The sequence below is a fragment of the Lycium ferocissimum genome, chromosome 9 (genome assembly GCF_029784015.1).
Source record: "Lycium ferocissimum isolate CSIRO_LF1 chromosome 9, AGI_CSIRO_Lferr_CH_V1, whole genome shotgun sequence".
NCBI lineage: Eukaryota > Viridiplantae > Streptophyta > Magnoliopsida > Solanales > Solanaceae > Lycium > Lycium ferocissimum.
In genome coordinates, this window is record NC_081350.1 from 67,839,132 (window position 1) to 67,861,048 (window position 21,917).

General features: G+C 36.4%; 2 protein-coding genes across 2 annotated transcripts; both read left to right on the plus strand.

Annotated features, from left to right (window-relative positions):
• Nucleotides 1–327: 327 nt before the first annotated feature.
• Nucleotides 328–813, plus strand: LOC132032187 (uncharacterized). The gene has a single exon (XM_059421956.1). The coding sequence runs from the start codon at nucleotides 328–330 to the stop codon at nucleotides 811–813; it is 486 nt and encodes a 161-aa protein (XP_059277939.1).
• An 11,558-nt stretch (nucleotides 814–12,371) lies between these two features.
• LOC132032188 (sister chromatid cohesion protein PDS5 homolog C-like) lies at nucleotides 12,372–21,915 on the plus strand. Its single transcript, XM_059421957.1, has 6 exons — nucleotides 12,372–13,051; nucleotides 14,259–14,597; nucleotides 15,839–16,001; nucleotides 17,590–17,793; nucleotides 17,997–18,178; nucleotides 21,867–21,915. The coding sequence occupies exons 3-6, from the start codon at nucleotides 15,876–15,878 to the stop codon at nucleotides 21,913–21,915; spliced, it is 561 nt and encodes a 186-aa protein (XP_059277940.1). The 5' UTR covers nucleotides 12,372–13,051; nucleotides 14,259–14,597; nucleotides 15,839–15,875.
• The last annotated feature ends 2 nt before the right edge of the window (nucleotides 21,916–21,917 follow it).

The following is a 21,917-nucleotide window of genomic DNA, read 5'->3' on the forward strand; positions in this document are numbered from 1 at the left end:
GGATCCACTCGTTTTATGGAAAAACTTGAAAGAAAAGTATGACCACCTGAAGATGGTCTTCCTCCCAAAAGCACGACACGAATGGATCAATCTAAGGCTACAAGATTTCAAGTCTGTTACGAAGTACAATTCTGAGATGTTCAGAATTACTTCTATATTGACACTATGTGGAGAGACGATTAGTGATTCTGATAAGCTGGAAAAGACGTTCTCCACCTTTCATGCCTCGAATGTGCTCTGCCGGAAGAATATCGAGAGAAAGGTTTCACAAAGTATTGTGATTTGATTGCTCATCTTCTTGTCGCTGAACTAAACAATGATTTGCTAATGAAAAATCACGAGAATCGTCCTACTGGCGCTGCACCATTCCCCGAAGTGAATGAGGTGTACGCCTACTACTCTAGGCATGGAAAAGGTCATGGCCCCAGTCGTGGCCATGGTCGTGGTCGTGGTTGTGATAATGGTCAAGGAAGAAATTCTTCTCTTAGTGTTAATCATTCATCAAAGAAGAATCACTACCAGAGAGGAAAAAAGAAGGATGACAGGTATGAAGTGCCAGAAGCACGTGGCTCAGAAAATAAATGCTATCGATGTGGTGGAAATGGACACTGGTCACGTACCTGTCGTACGGCGATGCACTTAGTTGATCTTTCTCAGGCATCAATGAAAAGGAAAGAGAAAAATCTCGAAGCCAATTTTATCTCTGAAAATCAAATTGACATCACACACTTGGATGTAGCAGATTTCTTTAAGCACCTTGAAGGAAAGATAGATCACTTGATTGATGATGGATCTATTGTTAGAGGTGATTGAGTAGTTTTATTTTTAATTTTTTCTAGTCGTAGTAACTAGTGAATAAATGATCATGTAACGAGTCGTTTACATGAGTACTAGGCTACAAAGATCTTCTGTTATCTTTGCTTCTGATGCCACCGACTTTACCCACTTATAAAAGGGTTAAAATCCCTCCTTTTGGTCATAAAAATCTCTCAAATATTCCAGAAAAAAATCAGCAAGCATAAGAGAGCAAATATACATCACAAAGTGAGGATTTTGAGTAATTTCAAGTGACGTAGTATTAATCGAGGTCCAAGTAACGTGCGGTTGCGATTATAGTATTGTCTTGCGGTGGAATTGGCTTGGATTCAAAGTAAATATTGAACATATTGCTGCTCTAGAAAGAATAAGGTATGAATCTCTCCTTATTAATATTAATTTCAGTTTATTTACGGAGATAAAGTTATTACATAGTCGTATAATAAGTTGGATAGTTGAGAAAATTGGAAAACATCATGTGAGATGTTTTATGGAGCCTATTGGTGTTGATAATGTTGTTGTGATGTTGGTGTTGTTGTTGTCGTTGTCGGTTATTGGATTGTGATTTCGGGCTAGGCATATAAACAGGGGAGATCTTTCCAAATTTCGGCGGATTCTAAATGGATTTAAATTAAGGGTTTAAGGCGAGCGTATGACGATGAGCCTAACAATAGTATGAATGGTTGTATATGGAGATTACGATGCTACGAATGATCTTAAGTGAATTGCAAGACGAGAAGTAAGTTGGAAGTCGAGAAGTTATCTTCCCGTATGTTAAGGCTAGTCCCTTTCTTCTAAAGGCATAATTCCTTTCTTATGAATCAATAGGTGTTTTCCAAATGTCCCATGATCCCTTTATGCGAATCAAGTAAATGTTTTCCAAGAATATTCTTATTCTCAAAAGCTAGAAATTCATGATTCATAGAGTTCATGATTCAAAGGCATGACTTCTTTCTTGATAATCCATAAATATTTTCCAAAATGTCCCTATTTTCCGGGTCAAAGATTTAGATTCTATAAGCTTTTATGACAACAACAACGGACATGTTTTTACAATATGAATGACAATGTTAAAGATGAGAATGTCTCTATGATAATTATGATGATGATGATTTTAATTCTAGAAATTCCAAAGCTTATGATGTTAATACTATTATGAGATTATTGAGATTATTTCATGATTTTCTCGATTTTATTCATTGTTGTTGATCTCACCTTATAATAATTGTTCCTTCAAGGTGAGATATAGCGATGATGATAATTCCATAATGAAAATCCGAGGTTACCGACCTTACATCACTCCGAAGTAGTTATAGCTTTTATTTGGCTGTCATGCATGCTTTACATATATACATATATATGTGTATATATATATATATGTATATCAGTTGGTATTACACACCGAGTCCCGAAAGGGTAGGGTACGTTACACACCGAGTCCCGAAAGGGCGGGTGCGTTACACACCGAGTCCCGAAAAAGTAGGGTCGTTACACACCGAGTCCTGAAAAGGCCGGGTACGTTATGATGATGATATTATATATATGTATGTAAGAAAAAGTTTTTTTTAAAAGCTGAGCATGCATGACATCCGCCTGATGAGGCATCCAGATGTACAGGTTATCTCTCTTATTTCATGTTACCTTCCATATCTATATTATGTTGTTATTCATGCCTTACATACTCAGTACATTTTTCGTGCGCGCCCCTTATTGTGGACACTGCGCTTCATGCCCGCGCAGTAGATAATGAGACGGATCAAACTCGTAGGTGTTCTATCGAGCGGATTCTCGGAAGCACTCCACTTACTTCGGGCTGCTTGTCCAATTTGGTATTGTCCTTATGATCATTTGTATTCTATGTAGAGGCTCGTAGACGTGTGTGTACGGTTAGATGTTTTATAGCTCCATAGGTTCATATTGTTGTATAATATATTGGTGGCCTTGTCGGCCTTATTTTGAGCTCTTGATACTTTATTGTTAGCCTTCTTTGAAGCTTTATGATATATGTTATGTTGTGGCGACCTTGTCGGTCCGCATATGAACATATGTCTTGAATGATCGGATATTTCTATGTTGGGCCTTTTAAATGCGGGTGTTCTTTGAGTTATGGTTTATAATGTTCAAAGTGACGATAAGTCAGGTGGTTCCGGCCTACGGAAAGGGGATAGCCTTACCGTCATACTCCTCGTAGGGGTGCGAAAAAGTGTAGCAGCATTGTAGCAGCGCTGTTTCTGCTCTGTCAGCTGAATTTGTAACGTCCGTAATTATCTACTCTGATGTCGTATCAACGAGAGGTTTATTGCGTTGGAAACTAGACTCGACGAAATTCATTTTAGGCTTTTGAAACACCTTAAAGCTCCCCATATACCTAGAGATATATCCTTCCAAAGTTGACCCAAAATTAAACATTAATTACGCAACTTGTTCCAAATTTTCGACAAACTTATTTTCGTTGATTTGCTTGGTCCTGGAATCTTCCACAACTCCCCCTGCATGATATTTATCACTAATCATACTTGATAATGGTCATGTCCTTGTGTTTCAAGATTGTCCTTCCCGGTTACGACTTACGAAATCGTAATTCATCCTTTACTTCATTGTTACGTACTTCCCATGGCTTGTACCTTCCAAAACTTCATGGTACGTCTCTGGTACTCCATTACTACGGTGAAGTACGTGGCATGCTCATGCTACGAAAGTGCGGGGTATAACACTAGCTTTTCAATTAACATTAATTAGTCTAGTCATATTATTATAGTTAGTTATTAATGAAATTTATTCATTATTTTGGTTTTGATTAGATAATGCGGTTTTGGTGTTGTGTTAATGTTTCGTTGAAGAAAAAAAAAAAAAGAGGGGATCAACTTCAGTTAACTTCTTTGTTATTTATAGTATGAAGTATGAACTAGAAAAGAGTAATTTTCATTGAAAGTGAGGAATTGGGTCCCACGTAATATTTGTGTTAAATTGTAATGCCGTAAACTTTTGATTAGAAAAAAAAAAAAAAAAGGGCATCATGTTCTGGTAGACTAAGAAAGGGATATGCATTGATTATCTGGAGTGTGAATTATCGTATGTCTAATATTATCTAACCCATTAAATGACTTCTTTGCTATGTGTGGTCGATATTAATTTGACTTAACTGTTACTTGATCAGTCTGCAAATAGTTTTAATAAGGAAATTAATGGGTATCACTAGAATGTAACATTAAATTATTACATTGACCTTGTAAATTAGACAATATGCCTACGTGATTATTGATTTGGATCATTAAATTGAAACGTTATATTGGAGTAAAGTTTCATTGTGTGTGCAATATTATTGGTTTGTATTTATTTTTATTGGAAGTACTCGTATTTGATAGAGTATTTATTTTACTTTGTGTATGTCATTCCATTTGAAGATATGGATAACTCTCAGAGTAAGCTTAGATTAAAATCCAGTTATGAAGACATCTGTTTGATTGATTCTGCTACTACACACACGATATTCAAAGACAAGAAATATTGTTCTCATTTAGTTATGGGTAAGGCAAATGTTAATACCATTTCTGGTAGTACTAATTTGATTGAAGGCTCCGGAAGAGCCATCATAATTTTGCCTAAGGGAACAAAACTTATTATAAACGATGCTATGTTCTCTCCTAAGTCCCGAAGGAACTTATTAAGTTTTAAAGATATCCGTCAAAATGGATACCACATTAAAACAATGGATGAGATGAATCTTGAATATATTGGTATCACCAAGGATGTCTCTGGCCAGAAAGTTGTTACAGAAAAGTTTCCTGCTTTGTCTTCTGGCTTATATTGGACAAAAATTGATGTGATTGAGGCACACTCTGTCGTAAACCAGAAGTTTACTGACTCCAATATATATGTTTGTACTTTGGCATGATCGATTGGGACACCCTGGATCTATAATGATGAGACGAAATAGAAAATTCAAATGGGCATCCATTAAAGAACCTGAAGATTCGTTTAAATAATGAATTTTCTTGTCCTTCTTGTTATCAAGGCAAGTTAATTATAAGGCCATCACCTATAAAGGTTGGGTTTGAATCCCCTGAATTTTTGGAACGTATACATGGGGATATTTGAGGACCTATTCACCCACCTAGTGGATCATTTAGATATTTTATGGTCCTAATAGATGCTTCTTCTAGATGGTCTCATGTGTGCTTGCTGTCATCTCGCAACCTGGCATTTGCAAAATAATTGGCACAAATAATTCGATTACGGGCATAGTTTCCTGATAATCCGATAAAAGCTATTCGCCTTGATAATGCTACAGAGTTTTCATCCCAAGCATTTAATGATTATTGTTTATCAACTGGGATAAGAGTTGAACATCCTCTGGCTCATGTTCACACTCAAAATGGCCTTGCAGAGTCATTAATTAATCGTCTGCAGTTGATTGCAAGACCATTACTTATGAAAATGAGGTTGCCCACGTCCGTTTGGGGTCACACTATTTTGCATGCAGCAACACTTGTTCGTCTAAGACCGACAAATTATCATAAATTTTCTCCGTTGCAATTGGTTTTGGGTCAAAAATCTAATATATCCCATCTAAGAATTTTTGGATGTGCCGTATATGTGCCTGTAGCACCACCACATCGAACCAACATGGGTCCCCAAAGAAGATTAGGAATATATGTTGGGTTTGAATCGCCTTCCATTATTCGCTACCTTGAACCATTAACAGGAGATTTGTTCATTGCTTGATTTGCAGATTGTCGATTTGATGAGATAATTTTCCCAAAATTAGGGGAGAGAATAATGAAATAAAAAGGGAAATTTTGTGGAATAATCCATCATTGTCTCATCTTTCTATTTGTGAGCAAGAGGTCCAAAAGATTATTCACTTGTAGAAAGTAGCAAATCAAATGCTAGACGCATTTACACATTTGAAAAGTATTACCAAATCACATATCCCTACAGAGAATGTCCCAATTTGCATTGATATCCATGTAGGACCATCTACTAGTGTCATAGCAAGTGAGTCCAAAGCACGCTTGAAGCGTGGTAGACCATTGGGTTCTAAGGATCGAAATCCTAGAAAAAGAAAAATAAATGGTCAAGATGACACTACTAAAGAACCTCATAAAGAAATTCAAGATTTGAACAATACTGATATTCTTGAAGAAATCAATGAGCCTGAGACTCCAGAAAATGAGGAAATATTAATTAATCCAATTGATGTTGGGACTAATTTGAATCGATTGGAAATAAATGTGGATTATGTCTTTGCTTATAGTGTTGCAACAAGAATTATTCAAGATAGTGAGGATCTTGAACCCCAATCTTTTAAAGAATGCCGAGAAAGATGTGATTGATCAAAGTGGCAAGAGGCAATTCAATCAAAGTTAAACTCGCTTACCAAACGGGAAGTTTTTGGACTTGTAGTCCAAACACCTAAGGGTATTAAACTTGTTGGTTATAAATGTGTTTTTGTGCGAAAAAGAAATGAGAAAAATTAGATACAAAGATATAAGGCACGCCTTCTTGCACAAGGATTTTCACAAAGGCCTGGTGTTGATTATGAAGAGACGTACTCACCCGTTATGGATGCAATAACATTATGTTATCTCATTAGTTTCACTGTCCATGAGAGAGTTGAGATGCATTTGATGGATGTGGTTACAGCCTATCTCTATGGATCACTTGAAAATGAAATATACATGAAAATCCCTGAAGGATTTAAGATGCACAAGCATGTAGTTCAAAGACTCGACAAATGTATTCAATCAGATTGCAAAGATCATTGTATGGCCTGAAGCAATCCGGACGTATGTTGTATAACCGTCTTAGTGAGTATTTGTTGAATGAAGACTATACAAATGATGCCATGCCCATGTGTTTTTATAAAGAAAACAATATCGGAGTTTGTTGTACTTGCTGTATATGTTGACGACATAAACCTTATTGGAACTCCTGCAAAGCTCAAAAAGGCAATTGATTATTTAAAGAAGGAATTTGAGATGAAAGATCTTGGAAAGACAAAATTATGCCTTGGTTTGCATATTGAACATTTGACAAATGGTACCTTTGTCCATCAATTTGCCTATACAGAGAAAGTGTTGAAACAATTTTATATGGATGAAGCACATCCATTAAGTACTCCCATGGTTGTTCGATCACTTGATGTGAATAAAGATCCGTTCCGACTTCAAGAAAAGAATGAGGAAATTCTTGGTCCTGAAGTACCATATCTTAGTACAATTGGTGCGTTAATGTATCTTGCCAATACAACAAGGCCTGACATATCATTTTCAGTTAATGTGTTAACAAGATATAGTTGTGCTCCTACAAGGAGACACTGGAACAGAATTAAACACATATTGAGGTATCTAAAAGGGACTATCGATTTGGCCTTATTTTATTCTAACAATTGCGATCCCCGATCTTGTTGGTTATCTTTGATGCGGTATTTATATGACCCACACAAAGCTAGATCTCAAACAGGCTATGTGTTTATATGTGGGGGTGCTGCCATATCTTGGCGATCTACAAAGCAGTCTATCGTAGCTACCTCATCAAATCATGCTGAGATAATAGCAATTCATGAAGCAAGCCGAGAAGTTGTGTGGCTGAGGTCAATGATATATCTCATTCGAGAAAAGTGTGGTTTGAAATGTGACAAAATACCCACAATCTTATATGAAGATAATGCAGCATGCATTGCTCAATTGAAGGGAGGATTCATCAAAGGAGATAGGACAAAGCACAATTCACCAATATTGTTCTTCACACACGAGCTCCAAAACAATGGTGATATCAACGTGCAACATATTGTTCAAGTGATAATATGGCTGATTTGTTCACTAAGTCTCTACCAACTGCAACTTTCGAGAAGATGGTGCACAAGATTGGAATGCGAAGACTCAAGCATTTGGATTGAAGTTCTCATCAGGGGGAGCAAATACGCGTTGTACTCTTTTTCCCTTAACCAAGGTTTTCTCCCAAATGGGTTTTCCTAGTAAGGTTTTTTTTTTTTTTTTTTTTTTTTAATGAGGCAGCTGACACTCGATGCGTATTACAAGATGTGTGTACTCTTTTTCCTTCACAAAAGATTTTTCCCACTGGCTTTCTCCTAGTAAGGTTTTAATGTGACACACCATCAATGAACATCCAAGGGGGAGTGTTATAAATCAACTGAATGTAGATGTCCCTTCCGTAACATCTTAGTTTATTCAGGAATGTATTTAATAGGACTTGTAACGACCATTTAATTTAGCACTTTTAGCCTAATATCCCTAAACACCCTTTTCGTGGTCTAATCTTGCTTGTCTATAGTCTGCGATAACGGGTGATTCGGTTATTTAATTTACGGGTCCTCATTTGACATTCGAGGACGAATGTTCTAAAGGAGAGAATGTTAGATCCGTACAGTTATTCGAAAGAATATAGAGAAACTTCGGATTTTAATTTCTAAACTAGAACTAACTTACAATACTTATACAAGAATGTTGTTGGAAATTAGAAACTACTTAATTGTGGTGTTAAGTTAAAATTAGTGGCAACAATGAAACCAAGAGCATTAACATGCCATGTCCAAAAGATGACTCAAAGTCTCTTAAATAAGACTATTATGGGAGACATACAAATATACATTTAAACATTAATTCATCCATACACTTACATCATCTTGAAAGAAAATAAGAAGTGAGGTTCGGCCAAGGTGGCTGAAATTGGGGGAGAAAAAAGTTGAGGCATGCATTTGAATATTGAGGGCATCAACTTTATGAAGGCATGCATTATTTTATTTATTTTTAAATATTGACATTCATCCTTGTATGATTGCAATGGACAAAGGTTAGTGTATGATTCATTCACTACACATGCAATTGTCTCATAAACAATTAAATGGAAAGAAGAAGAAAGGGAACAAAGGAGGCATATGGCCGAAAGTTGTGAGAAAAATATTGAAATTTTGTGTAAAGTAGTTGAGTGCTCAATGTCATGAGTGGAGCATGTGTTGTGTCCAACTTGTAGGCATCATAACTTAACCAAATAATGACTAAGGAATCAGCCATTACATTCATTTTCAACTTCAAACAAAGAAAGAAAACCTAGAAAGAGGGAGAAAGCATTCGGCCAAGGGGCGATTTTTGAGCCCTTTGAGTCTTGATCCAAAATTATTTTCCAAAGTGTTTCAACCATGAAGGTCCCTAAAACGTGAAGATAGTCTTTGGAGCAACAGAACCATCTCCATCTCGAAGTCACCAACTACGCAAGTAGAAGTCAAGTTGTCAGGTAAGATCTACTTTTTTTCATGTATTAAGGGTGATGTAGATGTGTGAATATAAGTTGTATGCATGAAATAAGGTGTGTTGATGTTGGAACATGATGGTAGTTATGGGGTTATATGTGTTGATGTTGAGTATGGTTGTAACTTGACGAATACGAATCCGTTTATAAAATCATGAAAGTTGGTGTTGGAATGTTAGTTGTGCCGTAGGGACTGTTTTGGTGGAATTAATGGACTGATTTTCTTTAATAAATATGGTTGTTACTATCATAGATCTCATGGTAAAAAGAATGAAAAGAATTGGAAGGTTAAAGGTGAATTTATGTTAGTATGAAAAGGGTTGAATCTGATTTTATGTAACTTGTTGAAGCATGGTGTAGCCGTGTGTGATTTGTGAAAAGAGTGAACTGTTTTACTTGATATTTTGATTGTTATTATCATGAATTTTATGATGGAAATGAGAATGGTTGGAGTTGAAACTAAAGTCATTTGTGAGTTGTTTTTAAGGATTATAAAAATGACGATATAGCAGTTGCGTATGAATTGATGTTGTACTTGTCGTGTGGATAGGCCATAACTTACTAAAATTATATGAAAAAGACATGAAATGATGTATAAAAATAGCATGTGGTTGGCTTAGTATGTTCGTAAACGTTTGCAAAATTAGAGACATCGTTATGTTGTCGGTTAGAAGCTGATGTTGTGTTAGTGAATTTATTTTGGACTTGTGTTTTCATTAAGTTGGAAAGAATAATTATAAGTTAAGAGTATACGTATAATGTTGGATGAAATTTTGTTATAAGTTGATAATGGCTACGGAAAAGCTAATAAAAGTAACTTGTGTCGGCTTAAACTGAACACAAAATGTGGGTTGTTTAGAATATTGTGTGACTCCCAGGATTGGTATTGAACACATAATTATTGATTAAGTATGTGGTTGGTTTAGATCCGAGAGAGTCTAACGTTAGAATACGTTTGCTCCAAGTAAACCATACATTATAGACTTATTTTTACATTGGGTAATGAAAAATAGACCGTTATAAAAAAAGCCTCGCGTAAATACTTCCATTGTAGTGATTTACTTTTGTCTAAAAAAACGTATGTAAATAGTAGTGATTGACGGGGAAAAGCATGATTTTTCATGGTGTGAGGTAAATTCCATCTGGTTGGTATTGCCGAAAACCGTTACGTCGCCATTGTTGGATACTTTCGTATTATTACGATATTGTTAAAATTGTAAATGTAATATAATTCTCTCTCTTGTATCCCTCATATGGAAGAAAGGTTATTTATCTATTGAATTGCAATCCATATGAATCTATGGAACCTATGATTGCGGTGATTATTGAGGTTGATTCCATACGAGGTACGCATCCCATACTTTTGTGATGTAATTATCACTGCTTTATCACATTCCTAATTATTGATGATCGAGTCTTAATATGACTTGTACTTGTGTATATAGTTGAGGTTATCATGCATGACATGCATTCATATTACTAACATGTTGTTATAATGGTGAGAGAGAGAAAGGAAAGAGACTCCGAGGTAATCGATGAGAGTCCGTCCGAGGGTTCTCACGATCTTGTTTGTTCGAGGAGACACTATTTTGAGTGTTTGTTGCCCGGGTTTCGCGATGGAGTGTCCGGGATGCATCTTTGCGGGATCGTGAGTGTGCTCGTGATCAGTTATATTCGAGAGCGAGTGGTACATGGACTTTCCCCCTACGGGTCATGACTACGAGGCATTGCCACAAAGCTTCCCTGTGTGTCTCGGTAGCCGAGAGGTGACTATCGCATTGCAACATTTACATAGCCGACATTGCATTTTTTTGAATGATCGTTAGGCACATTCTGATTAGATTCTTGATTTGTGAATTCTTTTGTTTGTGAGTATTTATTTTAAAGTGGATGGATTTTATAGGGTTCTCCAAGGCTTATAATACGAGATATTGAGATCCACCGTGACTATCGTTAATACGTTTCTCGCTATTTTTTTTGATTACTTATCCTTTTTTTCCTTCTTGTTTATATGCGTCAACCATTGTCGATATACCTACGAGCCTAGTTAGATAAATATGTTTAGCCTCACGGGAGACTAAAAGTGTTAACTTTTGGAAAACTTCTCTCCTTAAAGGACCAAAACTGTATCCGGTTTGGTCATCGTTATCTATTCAAATTGTAAACTTCTTAGAAGCTTTCTTGTATACTCTAGGGACTATTTTTATTCCGTACGTCGTACCAACCCTCATAGTTAATCCACGATTTTTTTAATAGATTATAACATTCGGATAGAATTCTACCCTATATAAATGGGTATTTCTAGTCCTACAAGAAGATATAAGAAACATACTTGAAGAGACTTGAACATATTTGAAATAAGAAAGAAAATCTTCTTCTCCTCTCTAAATCTTTGTCTACATTTCTTGTGTTATATTATTCTTATTTTACAATGAAACCAATATTTTTATTTATTTATTTTTCAGTTAGTAACAAGTTTGATTTGCATAAAGTCGGGGGAGTGGGATCTGCGTTCCCGCCATTGAATCCTTTCCCAGCCTGTGAGAGGAGACTCGATAAAAGCACTACTCCCTAAACTCATCTCCCAGCCTGTGAGAGGAGACTCGATAAAAGCACTACTCCCTAAACTCATCTCATGAATATGTATATTCGCCACTCCCTCAACTCATTGCTAGGGTTCCCCGTAGTGACTAATTCCATATTGCGGTGCTTCTTGTTATTTAATGAACGGAAGGGATATTGCAGATACATATATAGTGGGCGGTAATGGTTCTGTTACTTCTGTAGATGTAGTTCCTCGATCATGTGTTGTCATCTGTTACTTTCGCTGGAGTTGTTGGTATTGGTAGCCATATTAACTGTTTCTAAATTGTGGAAGGGGACAAAGATGAAAGATCATGCTTACAAATTATTACCTGATCGGAGACAGGGTAAGTTTGTTATGCGACCTTTGTTGGTTAATAGATTACGTTCTTATCTGCATACTGTGGTAGCTTCTCAACTGTTGGGATCGAAATAATCAGTGACCTACATATTGGGAAGACTACTAAGAAAAAAGCGTAAACCTATAATCTCCCCCTAAACATAACTCCTTTAGAGACTACATTGTGGATGCTTTTTTGTGTTCTAGTTGTGAGAAGGATGTCAGATGTCCAAAACTTTTTCCCCAAGACAAGCAATAACCAAATATGAAAGAGAATTATATTTTCTTTTAGGAAAAGTAAAATCAATTATGGTAATACTTTGACTTTCATTCAAGAGAAAAGTAAAACTCACATATGGTAAGAAAATCAAGGCAAAAACCCTAACATCAACCACGCCATAGGTTGTATGAGCATGTTTATTTTAATAAACTTTAAGTAGTTTTTTTTTTTCTTTCTAAATTGCTCAGTCAGTTGACTTATTAAAAAAAAAAAAAAAGAGTTGACCTAGGAAATTTGTTATGGCTTCTTCTGAAGCCTGAAGGGCTGAACCTGTTCTTCCATGGCGAAGAGAGTCAGTCGACCTTTAAAATAAAGCTGTCGTTGTGACTTGTGAGGTAAAGTTAGAAATACTCTCAGATGAGGATGTTTATTCTAATAAACTTAAGCTTTTTTCTTTCTAAATTTGCTCGGTTCAGTTGACTTTGGAAATTTGTTATGGCTTCTTCTGAAGCCTGAAACTGTTCTTCTATGATGCAGAGAATTAATGGACTATTGAAATAACGCTGTCCGTTGTGATTTGTGACTTGTGACTTGTGAGGTAGGTTAACTTAGTACTCTCAGCTGGAAAGGAGTCATTTCGGGTAAAGTATGTTGTACAGTTTTCCTACTTTAGGAAAAAAAAAAAGTGACATCTCTTGAATTTTTTTAGGGGACAGCTTAAATTGGATGACTTTCGCCACAGCGCTTTGGGCACATGGTGCAAGGGTGCTATTATGTGGTGGCTGGTGGATGGATCTCCCTTATTATCACAATTGTCAAAGGTCAAGCTTCCTCTTAGGTTTGTATATGTGCTTTAGTGATCTTTAACTGCTATAGTCTACCCTTCAATAGATGAACCTGTTGTCTTGGATTTGATCAGTAGATATCTCAAAAACTTCTATCTGGCCCCTCTAATTGAAGGTGTTGTTGGGAAACATTTGCTCTGTCTAGTTCTTGTTTGATGGTAATGTCTAGCCCTCCTTCCAGCATATATATTTTTAAGGTTATGTTTGTTAGTCTGAACGTTAAATCATTCGAGATTTCTGCATTCGAGCCTGTAGTGAAGTTTGAAGCTTCTGAGCAAAGGTGCAGTGCTTGAGTGCTTTGAGTATCTACCCTGTTACTTATTATCACGGTGTGCATTAAGGGCTTTACCACTGAAATTAAAAGCTTTGTACTTATGCAATTGCATATGCATGCCGGTGTATATCTCTGGCTTAGACATTTAACCTTATAGGGATGCGCATGGAGATGGATGATTCGGCCTTGATTTAAATGTAAATTGAAATGATAATTTAACCAATCTATAAATTTTGTATAAATATTGCATGATACCATGACAATACACAAATGTTGAGCTGATATCATTTACGTAAAGGTGATTTACGCGTGCTCTATACCTTCCATTGATTTTCTACGTCTAAGTCCATGAAAGGAATCCCTACTTTTCTGCTCTGCATTTAATGAAAGAGGTGATCTAGAGTACGGTGTTCTATGTGATTTTCTGCAGTGGGCTTCTCCAAGCTTTTGATTTATCTCATCCATACAAGTTTGTCTTTTGTACAGAAGGTCAAAGGTTTTTTTCAGCTTTTTGAGGTTTCCTTGATTGTCTTTATAGGACAAGGATTTGTTATGATGGAAACTGTAGGAATTGTGATTAATATTAGCAGAAGAGTTGATTTAGCTACACCAGTACTGACTAGAACAAATACATTTATTATGTTAAATAGAAGAAGCTATAAAGAAATGACATCTATCTATTTAGAATGAAACTGCGCTAAGGAGGCTCAGCGAGTTTGGGGACCAAATCTGTGGAGATATTGCTTATCGACCTTGTATAAGTGAGGGTGTAGAATTAAAAGTCAGTGTATTCTAGATTTGGTATAAACACTCATTTGCCGCCTATTTGCTTAGCTTGCTGCATTCATATTTCACTATGGGATCTTATATCTTTGGACTAATCATTTCTAATAATTTGCTGATCTGCAGGCCCAATGATATGTCCTAGGGACTCTTTCAACCAGATACGGCTATACTTTGTAGCTACAAGATTAAGGCACACTGCACCTGTGTCTGATGCCATCTTTACAAAGTATAGTGATTTTACAGCCAACTTTCTATTCAAGTCCAAATCCACGAGAGCATCCTTGCTCAGGGTCATATGCAATATTACTGTTGAGTTTGTACAACAGTATGGCTAAAGCCAATGTATAACACGTTCATCAAGTGGGCAGCTAAGGAGATGGAACACAGGCAAGGCAAGCCGCTAATTGGTCTTTCCACCCATTCGTGAAAACACTGTTTACAAGAAAGGCAACTTTTGTGCACGTGAGTAATATATTTGCAATCTAAGTTTATCATATATGCGTGTCTGCTTTAAAAATAGTTTTGTAAATTTATACATGCTCCAAACTCAAAGCAGTGGGTTTAGTTGAACCCGCCTAATTGAATTTGTCTGAAGTCTGAACAGGACCCGAGGCTTTGTTCCTTAACCTTTTAATACGTGGGCCCCCTAGGTTCGAGCTGGCGACAAAATTGAATTACTCAGTTTTTCCCTTCTTGTTCTTGTTCTGTTTGTAGAAAAAAAAGATCTTTAGTTTCAAAAGGAGTCGTTTGGTCCGCGGACTAAATTATCTCGGGATTATAGTCCTGGACTTATAATTTTTGGACTAATTTTTCCCACTTGGGAAGTGGGATAAAATAATCTCAAATTTAATGAGATAACGTGGGATATCCAGAATTAAGTCTGGAATTAAATTTGTACGATGTCGTGTTGACGGTATAAATTTAATCCCGGACTTAATGAGTTCCTGACATGGACATCCAGTGCAAGACCCACTGCAAATGTATTTCTATTTTGATATCCAGAGATAGATTATAGAAGGATCTCTTATAAGTCCTAAATTTGATAATTGCTAGCATAAACATTTCTCATTCCAGTTTCAAAATACTAGTAAGATATCTGGAAAACCTTAATAAGAACGTATAAAGTCTCTAGACTGATAGCTTCTTATTGTTATGATAATCTTTATATTAGTACTTCTCTTAATCTTTGGGTGTCTGTTCTTTCGTAGCAGAAGCGCCCAAGAAAAAATAGAGAGGAAAGATGAAGTTAAACAACAAAAGGGGCAGTTGGGAAGTGAATCTGTACAGATTACTGTAATCTAAGCAAAACATTTATTAGCATACCCTTGGGATCAAATTCCCTTACTTGAAACTCAATTTTAAGAGGGCAAATCTGAAAATTTACTCTGTTAGAGTTAAGACAACCTCAGTTAGTCCTACTCACTCACGTTGAAATTGTTTTCACAACAGCACAAAAAGTTAGTAATTTGGTTTTGAAACGTTTGTGGGTTTTGAAAGACTCATTGACAGATGTGCTCTGCCTCTGCTGCATGCGTTCCATCTTTCATATAACCCCTCTTTTTCTCACTCTCTCTCTTACTTGTCCTTTTTGTATACTAGTACTGGCATCACCCTTTTGGGTCTTTTTGCACTTCCGTTTTTCCCTTTGCTCTCTCTGGTGGTTTCTTTCTTTTGGTTTTTGAGTCTTGGTTTCAAAATTCCAGTGCTGTTCTTGTTCTGTGTGTGCTGTGAGAAAAGAAAATGGCTGCCCTGGCTGGTGCTCCTCTAAATGAGTGGGAGGAACTCAACCAAAGACTTGTTGAAGCTGGGAATGAGCTGCTTCAGCATCCCCCATCTTCTAAAGAGGAGCTTCTGGAGAAACTTGATGTGAGACCCTTTTCTTTTGTCTTTCCATCTGTTTAAACCTATGCAAATGTGTGTTGTTTCAAAGCTGTTGTTTGTAACTTGTTTAATTTCCTTATAACTAACTTCCTAAATTGGTTTGAAATTTGTTTCAGGTTAACAATTGTTAATTAATCCTAGGATGAAATGATCGAATTATTGGTTACCCTACTTTGGAAAATTTTAGTGGTTTAGTTGGTTAGTACTTGAATTTTCACTTTAGTAGTGAGGATTTGATTCCCGCCTTGTAAAAAAATGACCCTTTTAGTTCTATGTAATGTAGATTGATCATGGTTTACATCAGGTGAAGTTCTGATAAGCATCCCTAGTGAAAGATCATCTCCTACAAGAGGTCTATTTCTTGTTCAAGACATTCTAGTAATTAATAGCTCCATCTATGTTTGCTTCGCTTAGCATAGAGGGGTCAGAGTCCAGATAAGGGATGCCGTCGGTTGATCCGATGAATCTCTGAATAGGGCCGAAATAGCGGAATGGATACATAGGTTAATTGCTATTCTAGAAATTATATGATTGCTTGGAGAAGACAATGGCCAAAAAGTCCTCATGAGTAAAAGAAGGTGCAAACATTTAAGTTTTGTGATTGCGTCTCAGCTCTCGAACCAGTTTGTGCTACATACCTCTAATTCTTATTTTCCTCCAGCTATAGATCATCCATTTTGTGCCATGTGTGGGTATATATCCTCTTTAAGAAAAAGGGTAAGTGAAATTTTGCCATGTTTAACACAATCTTTGCATTATATTATGGTTTCCCTAAAGTGTTTATGAAATCAGTAATATTTAGAAGGCTGAGATCTCTACCACACCTAATAATATATGCTTGAATTTTTGGCGAACCAAGACAGGCAAAAAAGCTGTCAACCTGGCCTCTCAAAATAATACAAGAACATTCTTTCACTTGTAATTTTGATCCCACGTCTGTGTAGATTTGGGATTGTGGGGTTAGATGATCACCCTAAGGAAGTTTTTAGGCTTATACAGGAAACAAATTTGATACCTTGTCCTTCAATGAATATTGTACTACATTGAATGATTCTTAAGTTCATAAATTTTTTGTTGTTTGTTCATTCTATTAACGGAAAAAGTTATTATCTAACCAGGCAGCTGGACAGATTGTGATATCTACTATTATCAACATGTCCCTTGCACATAGCTAGGGAAGAAGGATCAGTCAACATGATCCATCTTGAATCATGTTTATTCTGAAGGAACTTGGCCTAGCGTTCCCTTCTTGTGCTTGAACTTAAGTTGTATCATAGATTAGGATTTTTGTTTGGCATTGCTTATTCACTTTTCCTGGTAGTTCAATTATCTATATATGTTCTTTTACTTCTTGTTGTGTATAGGACATAATCAGGCTTCCTGATGGATGAAAGGACATAAAATTGCGGAGAGGCGAGAGAGAGATGTTTGACTTAGTGATGTAGTTTAGAACTTTATTTATTTCTTTATTTTCTACAAGATCTCATGATCTAGCCTTCATGTGTTATCCAGATAGCATTTCAATGTATTTGACATGGTTCAATCATTTCTTTTTGGTATATGCAATTTTCAGAATTTAGAACATCTTCTGTTAAAGGTGGCACAAGTGGCCGCTGCATCGGCTCTACATGCTATTCGACCTGCAATGGAAGCACTAGTTGCAGATGTCCTTCTACAGCATCCTGACATAGATGTGAAGGTGTCAGTTGCATCTTGCATCAGTGAGATCATGAGAATTACAGCTCCAGAGCAACCATATGATGATAGCAGAATTAAGGCAAGCACAACTCATACAGCTATCTTTGCCCAAATTGGAAGTCAGACTGGTTACTAGTCTCTCTTCTAACTAAGCTGCTTTGCTTTGTAACTGATGGTTCAGAATTTAGATTCTATAGTAGTTGTGCGTCTATGATTTTCTTGGGTGCATGAATAGTATTTACACATACTCACAGTTTTGTTTCTTGCTTAATTGGCGGACAGGACTTTTTTGAGCTTGCAGTGTTGGCGTTTGGGAAATTGTCTTGCTTGGATGGTCGCTCTTATTCAAAGGCTGTTTCAATTATTGGAGGTCTTGCGAATTACCGAACGTGCGTGCTAATGTGGGATCTCGAGTTAGATGCATTGGTTGTCCAGATGTTTCAACATTTTCTGAATAGTATAAGGTATATCTCCAATAATGTTATTCATTCATAATTTTTCTAACGGAAAGAGGGATTGAACCCGACACATGGGTGTAACTTTGCTGGTATTTTATTTTTTATTTTTATTTGTTTCTGGTAATATAATGTACGCTCTGTCCTTGCCAAAAGTTAAAGTATTGCTTTTCCCTTTTTCTCATTTTCATTTATTTATTATTGCACTGGGACAATGAAATACTAAACTGCAAAAAGTCAACCTTATAGAGCAGAACGCTCATGAATGAGCTGAGTAATTGCTTGTAACTACTGCTATCTTGTGGTTCAGTATATTTTTGTTAGCTGCTTGGCTTAGAGTTTTGTCTTGGTCAATTTCTGTCTTAGGAGAACTTTTATATGGGTGCCTCAGCATTCGCATGTCCTTGAAAGATTGCTCCTGCTGAGACCAAGCAAATCACTTTTTTGAATATAAATTGTTCTAGTTGAACTGCTTTGGGCTTTGAACATGTAAGCTTGTAAAATGGGAGTGGAAACGTGGAAAAGAACAGCGGTGAATTACAGTGTTGCTTTTCTCTTCTCTGTTTAGGCAACACGAATAAAGTTGGGATGTTGGTATTTGTGGATAAAAAAATTTGTAGACTTAAGCCCCCAGGGATTAGCTCAATAGGAACCCGTTGAGGGACTTGTTTCTTGGGTCACAAGTTTGAGCCCTGCCCCAAGCGAACTAAATCCAGTATTTAAGTGGAGAAGGGTAGAGGAGTAGGCCCATCATCCTCGAGTTCGAATGTTTGGGTTGTCCCAAAGCGTTGGCTCCAGACGAACTTCTCGATCATAAAGAAAAGGATCGGTAGACTTGAAAAGTAAAAAAGAAAGGAAGTAAAGGCTGAAAGACCAGAAGTGGGAGAAACTGTGTCTCATTGCTGGCACCAATCAACTACTAGATACAATTTCAGCAGCTTTGATCAGTCTCATGAGGAAGAGAAGTCACTTCCAAATGACTTTACCCCTCTTCCAGAAAACTAACCACCATACTTATCCATATTTAGTCGATATATAACCTTTCTCCATGAAGCATGAGCATTCTGCTCTGGAGAAATTCTCCACCGCTTACCCTAAAGGCGTTGTATTATAGGTGAATAGTCTCCGAATTCCTGCCCCCTCCCATGTGGGAACCATAATCTTCTTCCACTCTACTAGGTGAAGTTCCTATTGCCCTTCTTTCCCTTCCAATAAAAAAATCTCTAATGATCTTCTCCAAATTGTTGAAACACTTACATGCATATTAAGTATAGACAAAAGTGTCTAATAGGAACACTTACGTGTTCATGTGCTCAATTGGAACACGTCGTAGTTCGAGTGTCTAAATGAAATTCTTATCAGCAGTTTAAGGAAATTTATCAATGTAATAGCCTAAGTTTGTACCAGTCAAAAACCTTTGTTATAGCGGAAATGGGATGGAGGTATATGACGGTTGCGCTTGAGAATATTCATAGTTGTACATTTTCTTATATTGAATGCGGCAATGAACTTGTATGTTTGAGTGCGTCGGACTCGGGTGCGGGTGTTCGATACGGGTGCGGATGCAGAGGTCGGATCATAGCGGTCTAAATTATAAGATTCGGGATACGGATCCAGGTTATGGATAAGGGTGTGGGAATCGGCTAAAAAATTCAAATATCTAAAAGTAGGTTATAAAACCTAAATTATGGAATATTATGTGGAAAACTTGAGGAAAAAATATTGATCGAAGAATCCCGAAGGAGGTAGGAAACGGTGACGTAGAAATTTTTATGTCTTAATTATTCACGTTTTCTTGATTTCCGCCCAGCTTTGGTTTTGATTAAAGAAATCATTGAATCTGTCCAATTTCTCCCGTAGGTTACAGTAATGTCAAAATCGGTCGACTAGATCGAATGCGGATCCTTTGGCCTTGCGCCCATGTCGTGTTATTGCAGATTAAGCCTTCCAAAAGAAAGTGAAAGAGTCCAAGGTAACATAGCTAAAAATAGATTTTCATACTAACATCGCTTTCGCGTATCGAAGAAAAAATAATTTACTTATCTGTTTTATAGCAACGTTAACTACCTAGATTTCAAATCATTTTCCAAGTCCGTTTAACATTATACACTAATTAATATGAGTATCATGGTAAAATATGTACTTCGTTTTATTATTTCTTAGGGGTAATACAAAATCCATTAGACAAGTAAAAGTGAACGGAGAAGGAGTATTAGATTCAATAAGGGTATAATGGGTATTTTAAAGTTCAATTATTCTTAAATAATATAACGATAATAATTCTTTTTTGGAATGCAATAAAGGAAGAGTTTAATACAAATTGGGACGAAAAGGGTACTCGGTGTGCGTATTAGAATAGGAATAGTGTTGGTTCTTCATTAATATGTAGTTTACTATGTATAAGAATAATCTTTGGATAGAATTATTGTGTAACTATTATACATGGGTTGAAAAACACTACCAAACAAGAGATTAAATAATACCAAAAGCTAATACAGTATTATTTTCTAATACCTCTTTATTTGACCCTATGTGTATTAGTTACTATTTGGAGAATCAAGAATATTTTGGCTTTATCCTGTTTTCAAATACTTTCTAAGTAATTTGAATTATTATGTAGCTTTGTTTAGTTTTTAAATACATGTATTTTATTTAAAAAAAATTGAAGATTCTATGCCCAAATTTTTCCTTGAACATTAGTTATTTAAACCCGTTTGTACCCCAAAAATCAAGCCACATAACTTGAAACCTGTGTTTTTTTTTGGTTAACCCTTGAAGATTGCATTATTTACCAGTGAGTTACAAAGCTATAGCCAGTTTTTTACTCGCTATTTTCTCATCCCAAAAATACATCAGTGATCAGACTAATAGGAAAAAAAAGGGTACAACTTAAAAAAAGAAACTGATGAACAGCAGTTGCAGATCCTTTCCCCGCTCGAACACCACACATATAGGCAACTCTCTAGCAATCAACTCCCACCCCTCTTTTTCTTCAGTTCAAAGATCCTTTTTATTTCTTTCCAATCAAACAGCATATACAAACTCAAACATATAGCATTTTAAAAATTTGAGCAAATTTGTGATTTCCCCTTTTTCCCCTCTATTTCAGCCAATGTTATTCTTTGGGAGTTTACCTTTTTTGGATATCCATAAACTTTTAATGTTTTTTTGGGGTAGCAGTAGTAACATAGTTCTTTTCACTTCCTTTTAGTCCAAGTTCGTTTTTTAGGTGGGGGTTAAAATATTGAAACTGCAACTAGTAGTTCCCGGAAAAAGTGAGGGCTGTTTGTGATGGGCGCTCCTTCTAACCATTAGGTTGGTATTTTGGGTCACTAAAGGTGGGGTTGGGTAAACCCAAAAAACCAATAAATTTTTTTTTGGCGGTTTTCTTTTAAATTTTTTTCAAAGGGGTTAAGGGGTTGTGAAATGTATATCCATCAATCTCAAACCAAAGAAAAGGGAAAAAAAAAAAGGATCTTGTGCTCTAAGAAGTTACTACCTCGTTCATCGATTTGTTTACTTCTAAATCTGAAGTGTACTTCTCATTGACTTCCTATTCCAATCTCCATAGCATGCCAAAGACTACTGGATTCGTTTTTTTTCCCCATAAAGTTCATAGACTACCACTTTCTCAGGATGCCATTTTTTTTTTCTGGGAAATGGCTGACAACGGTTTTGTTTCTTGCCCCATTTTAAGGCCGGACCACCCCGATCTTTTTTTCATGAAAATTGAGGGGAAAAAATGAAC

What these genes read in the sequence shown, in the direction of transcription:
- LOC132032187 (XM_059421956.1), top strand. Translation starts at nt 328, where the DNA reads ATGAAAAATCACGAGAATCGTCCTACTGGCGCTGCACCATTCCCCGAA.
- LOC132032188 (XM_059421957.1), top strand. Translation starts at nt 15,876, where the DNA reads ATGGCTGCCCTGGCTGGTGCTCCTCTAAATGAGTGGGAGGAACTCAAC. An exon ending in AGCTTCTGGAGAAACTTGAT is followed by an intron (nt 16,002 to 17,589) that starts GTGAGACCCTTT and finishes TGCAATTTTCAG; the next exon opens with AATTTAGAACATCTTCTGTT. An exon ending in ATGATGATAGCAGAATTAAG is followed by an intron (nt 17,794 to 17,996) that starts GCAAGCACAACT and finishes ATTGGCGGACAG; the next exon opens with GACTTTTTTGAGCTTGCAGT.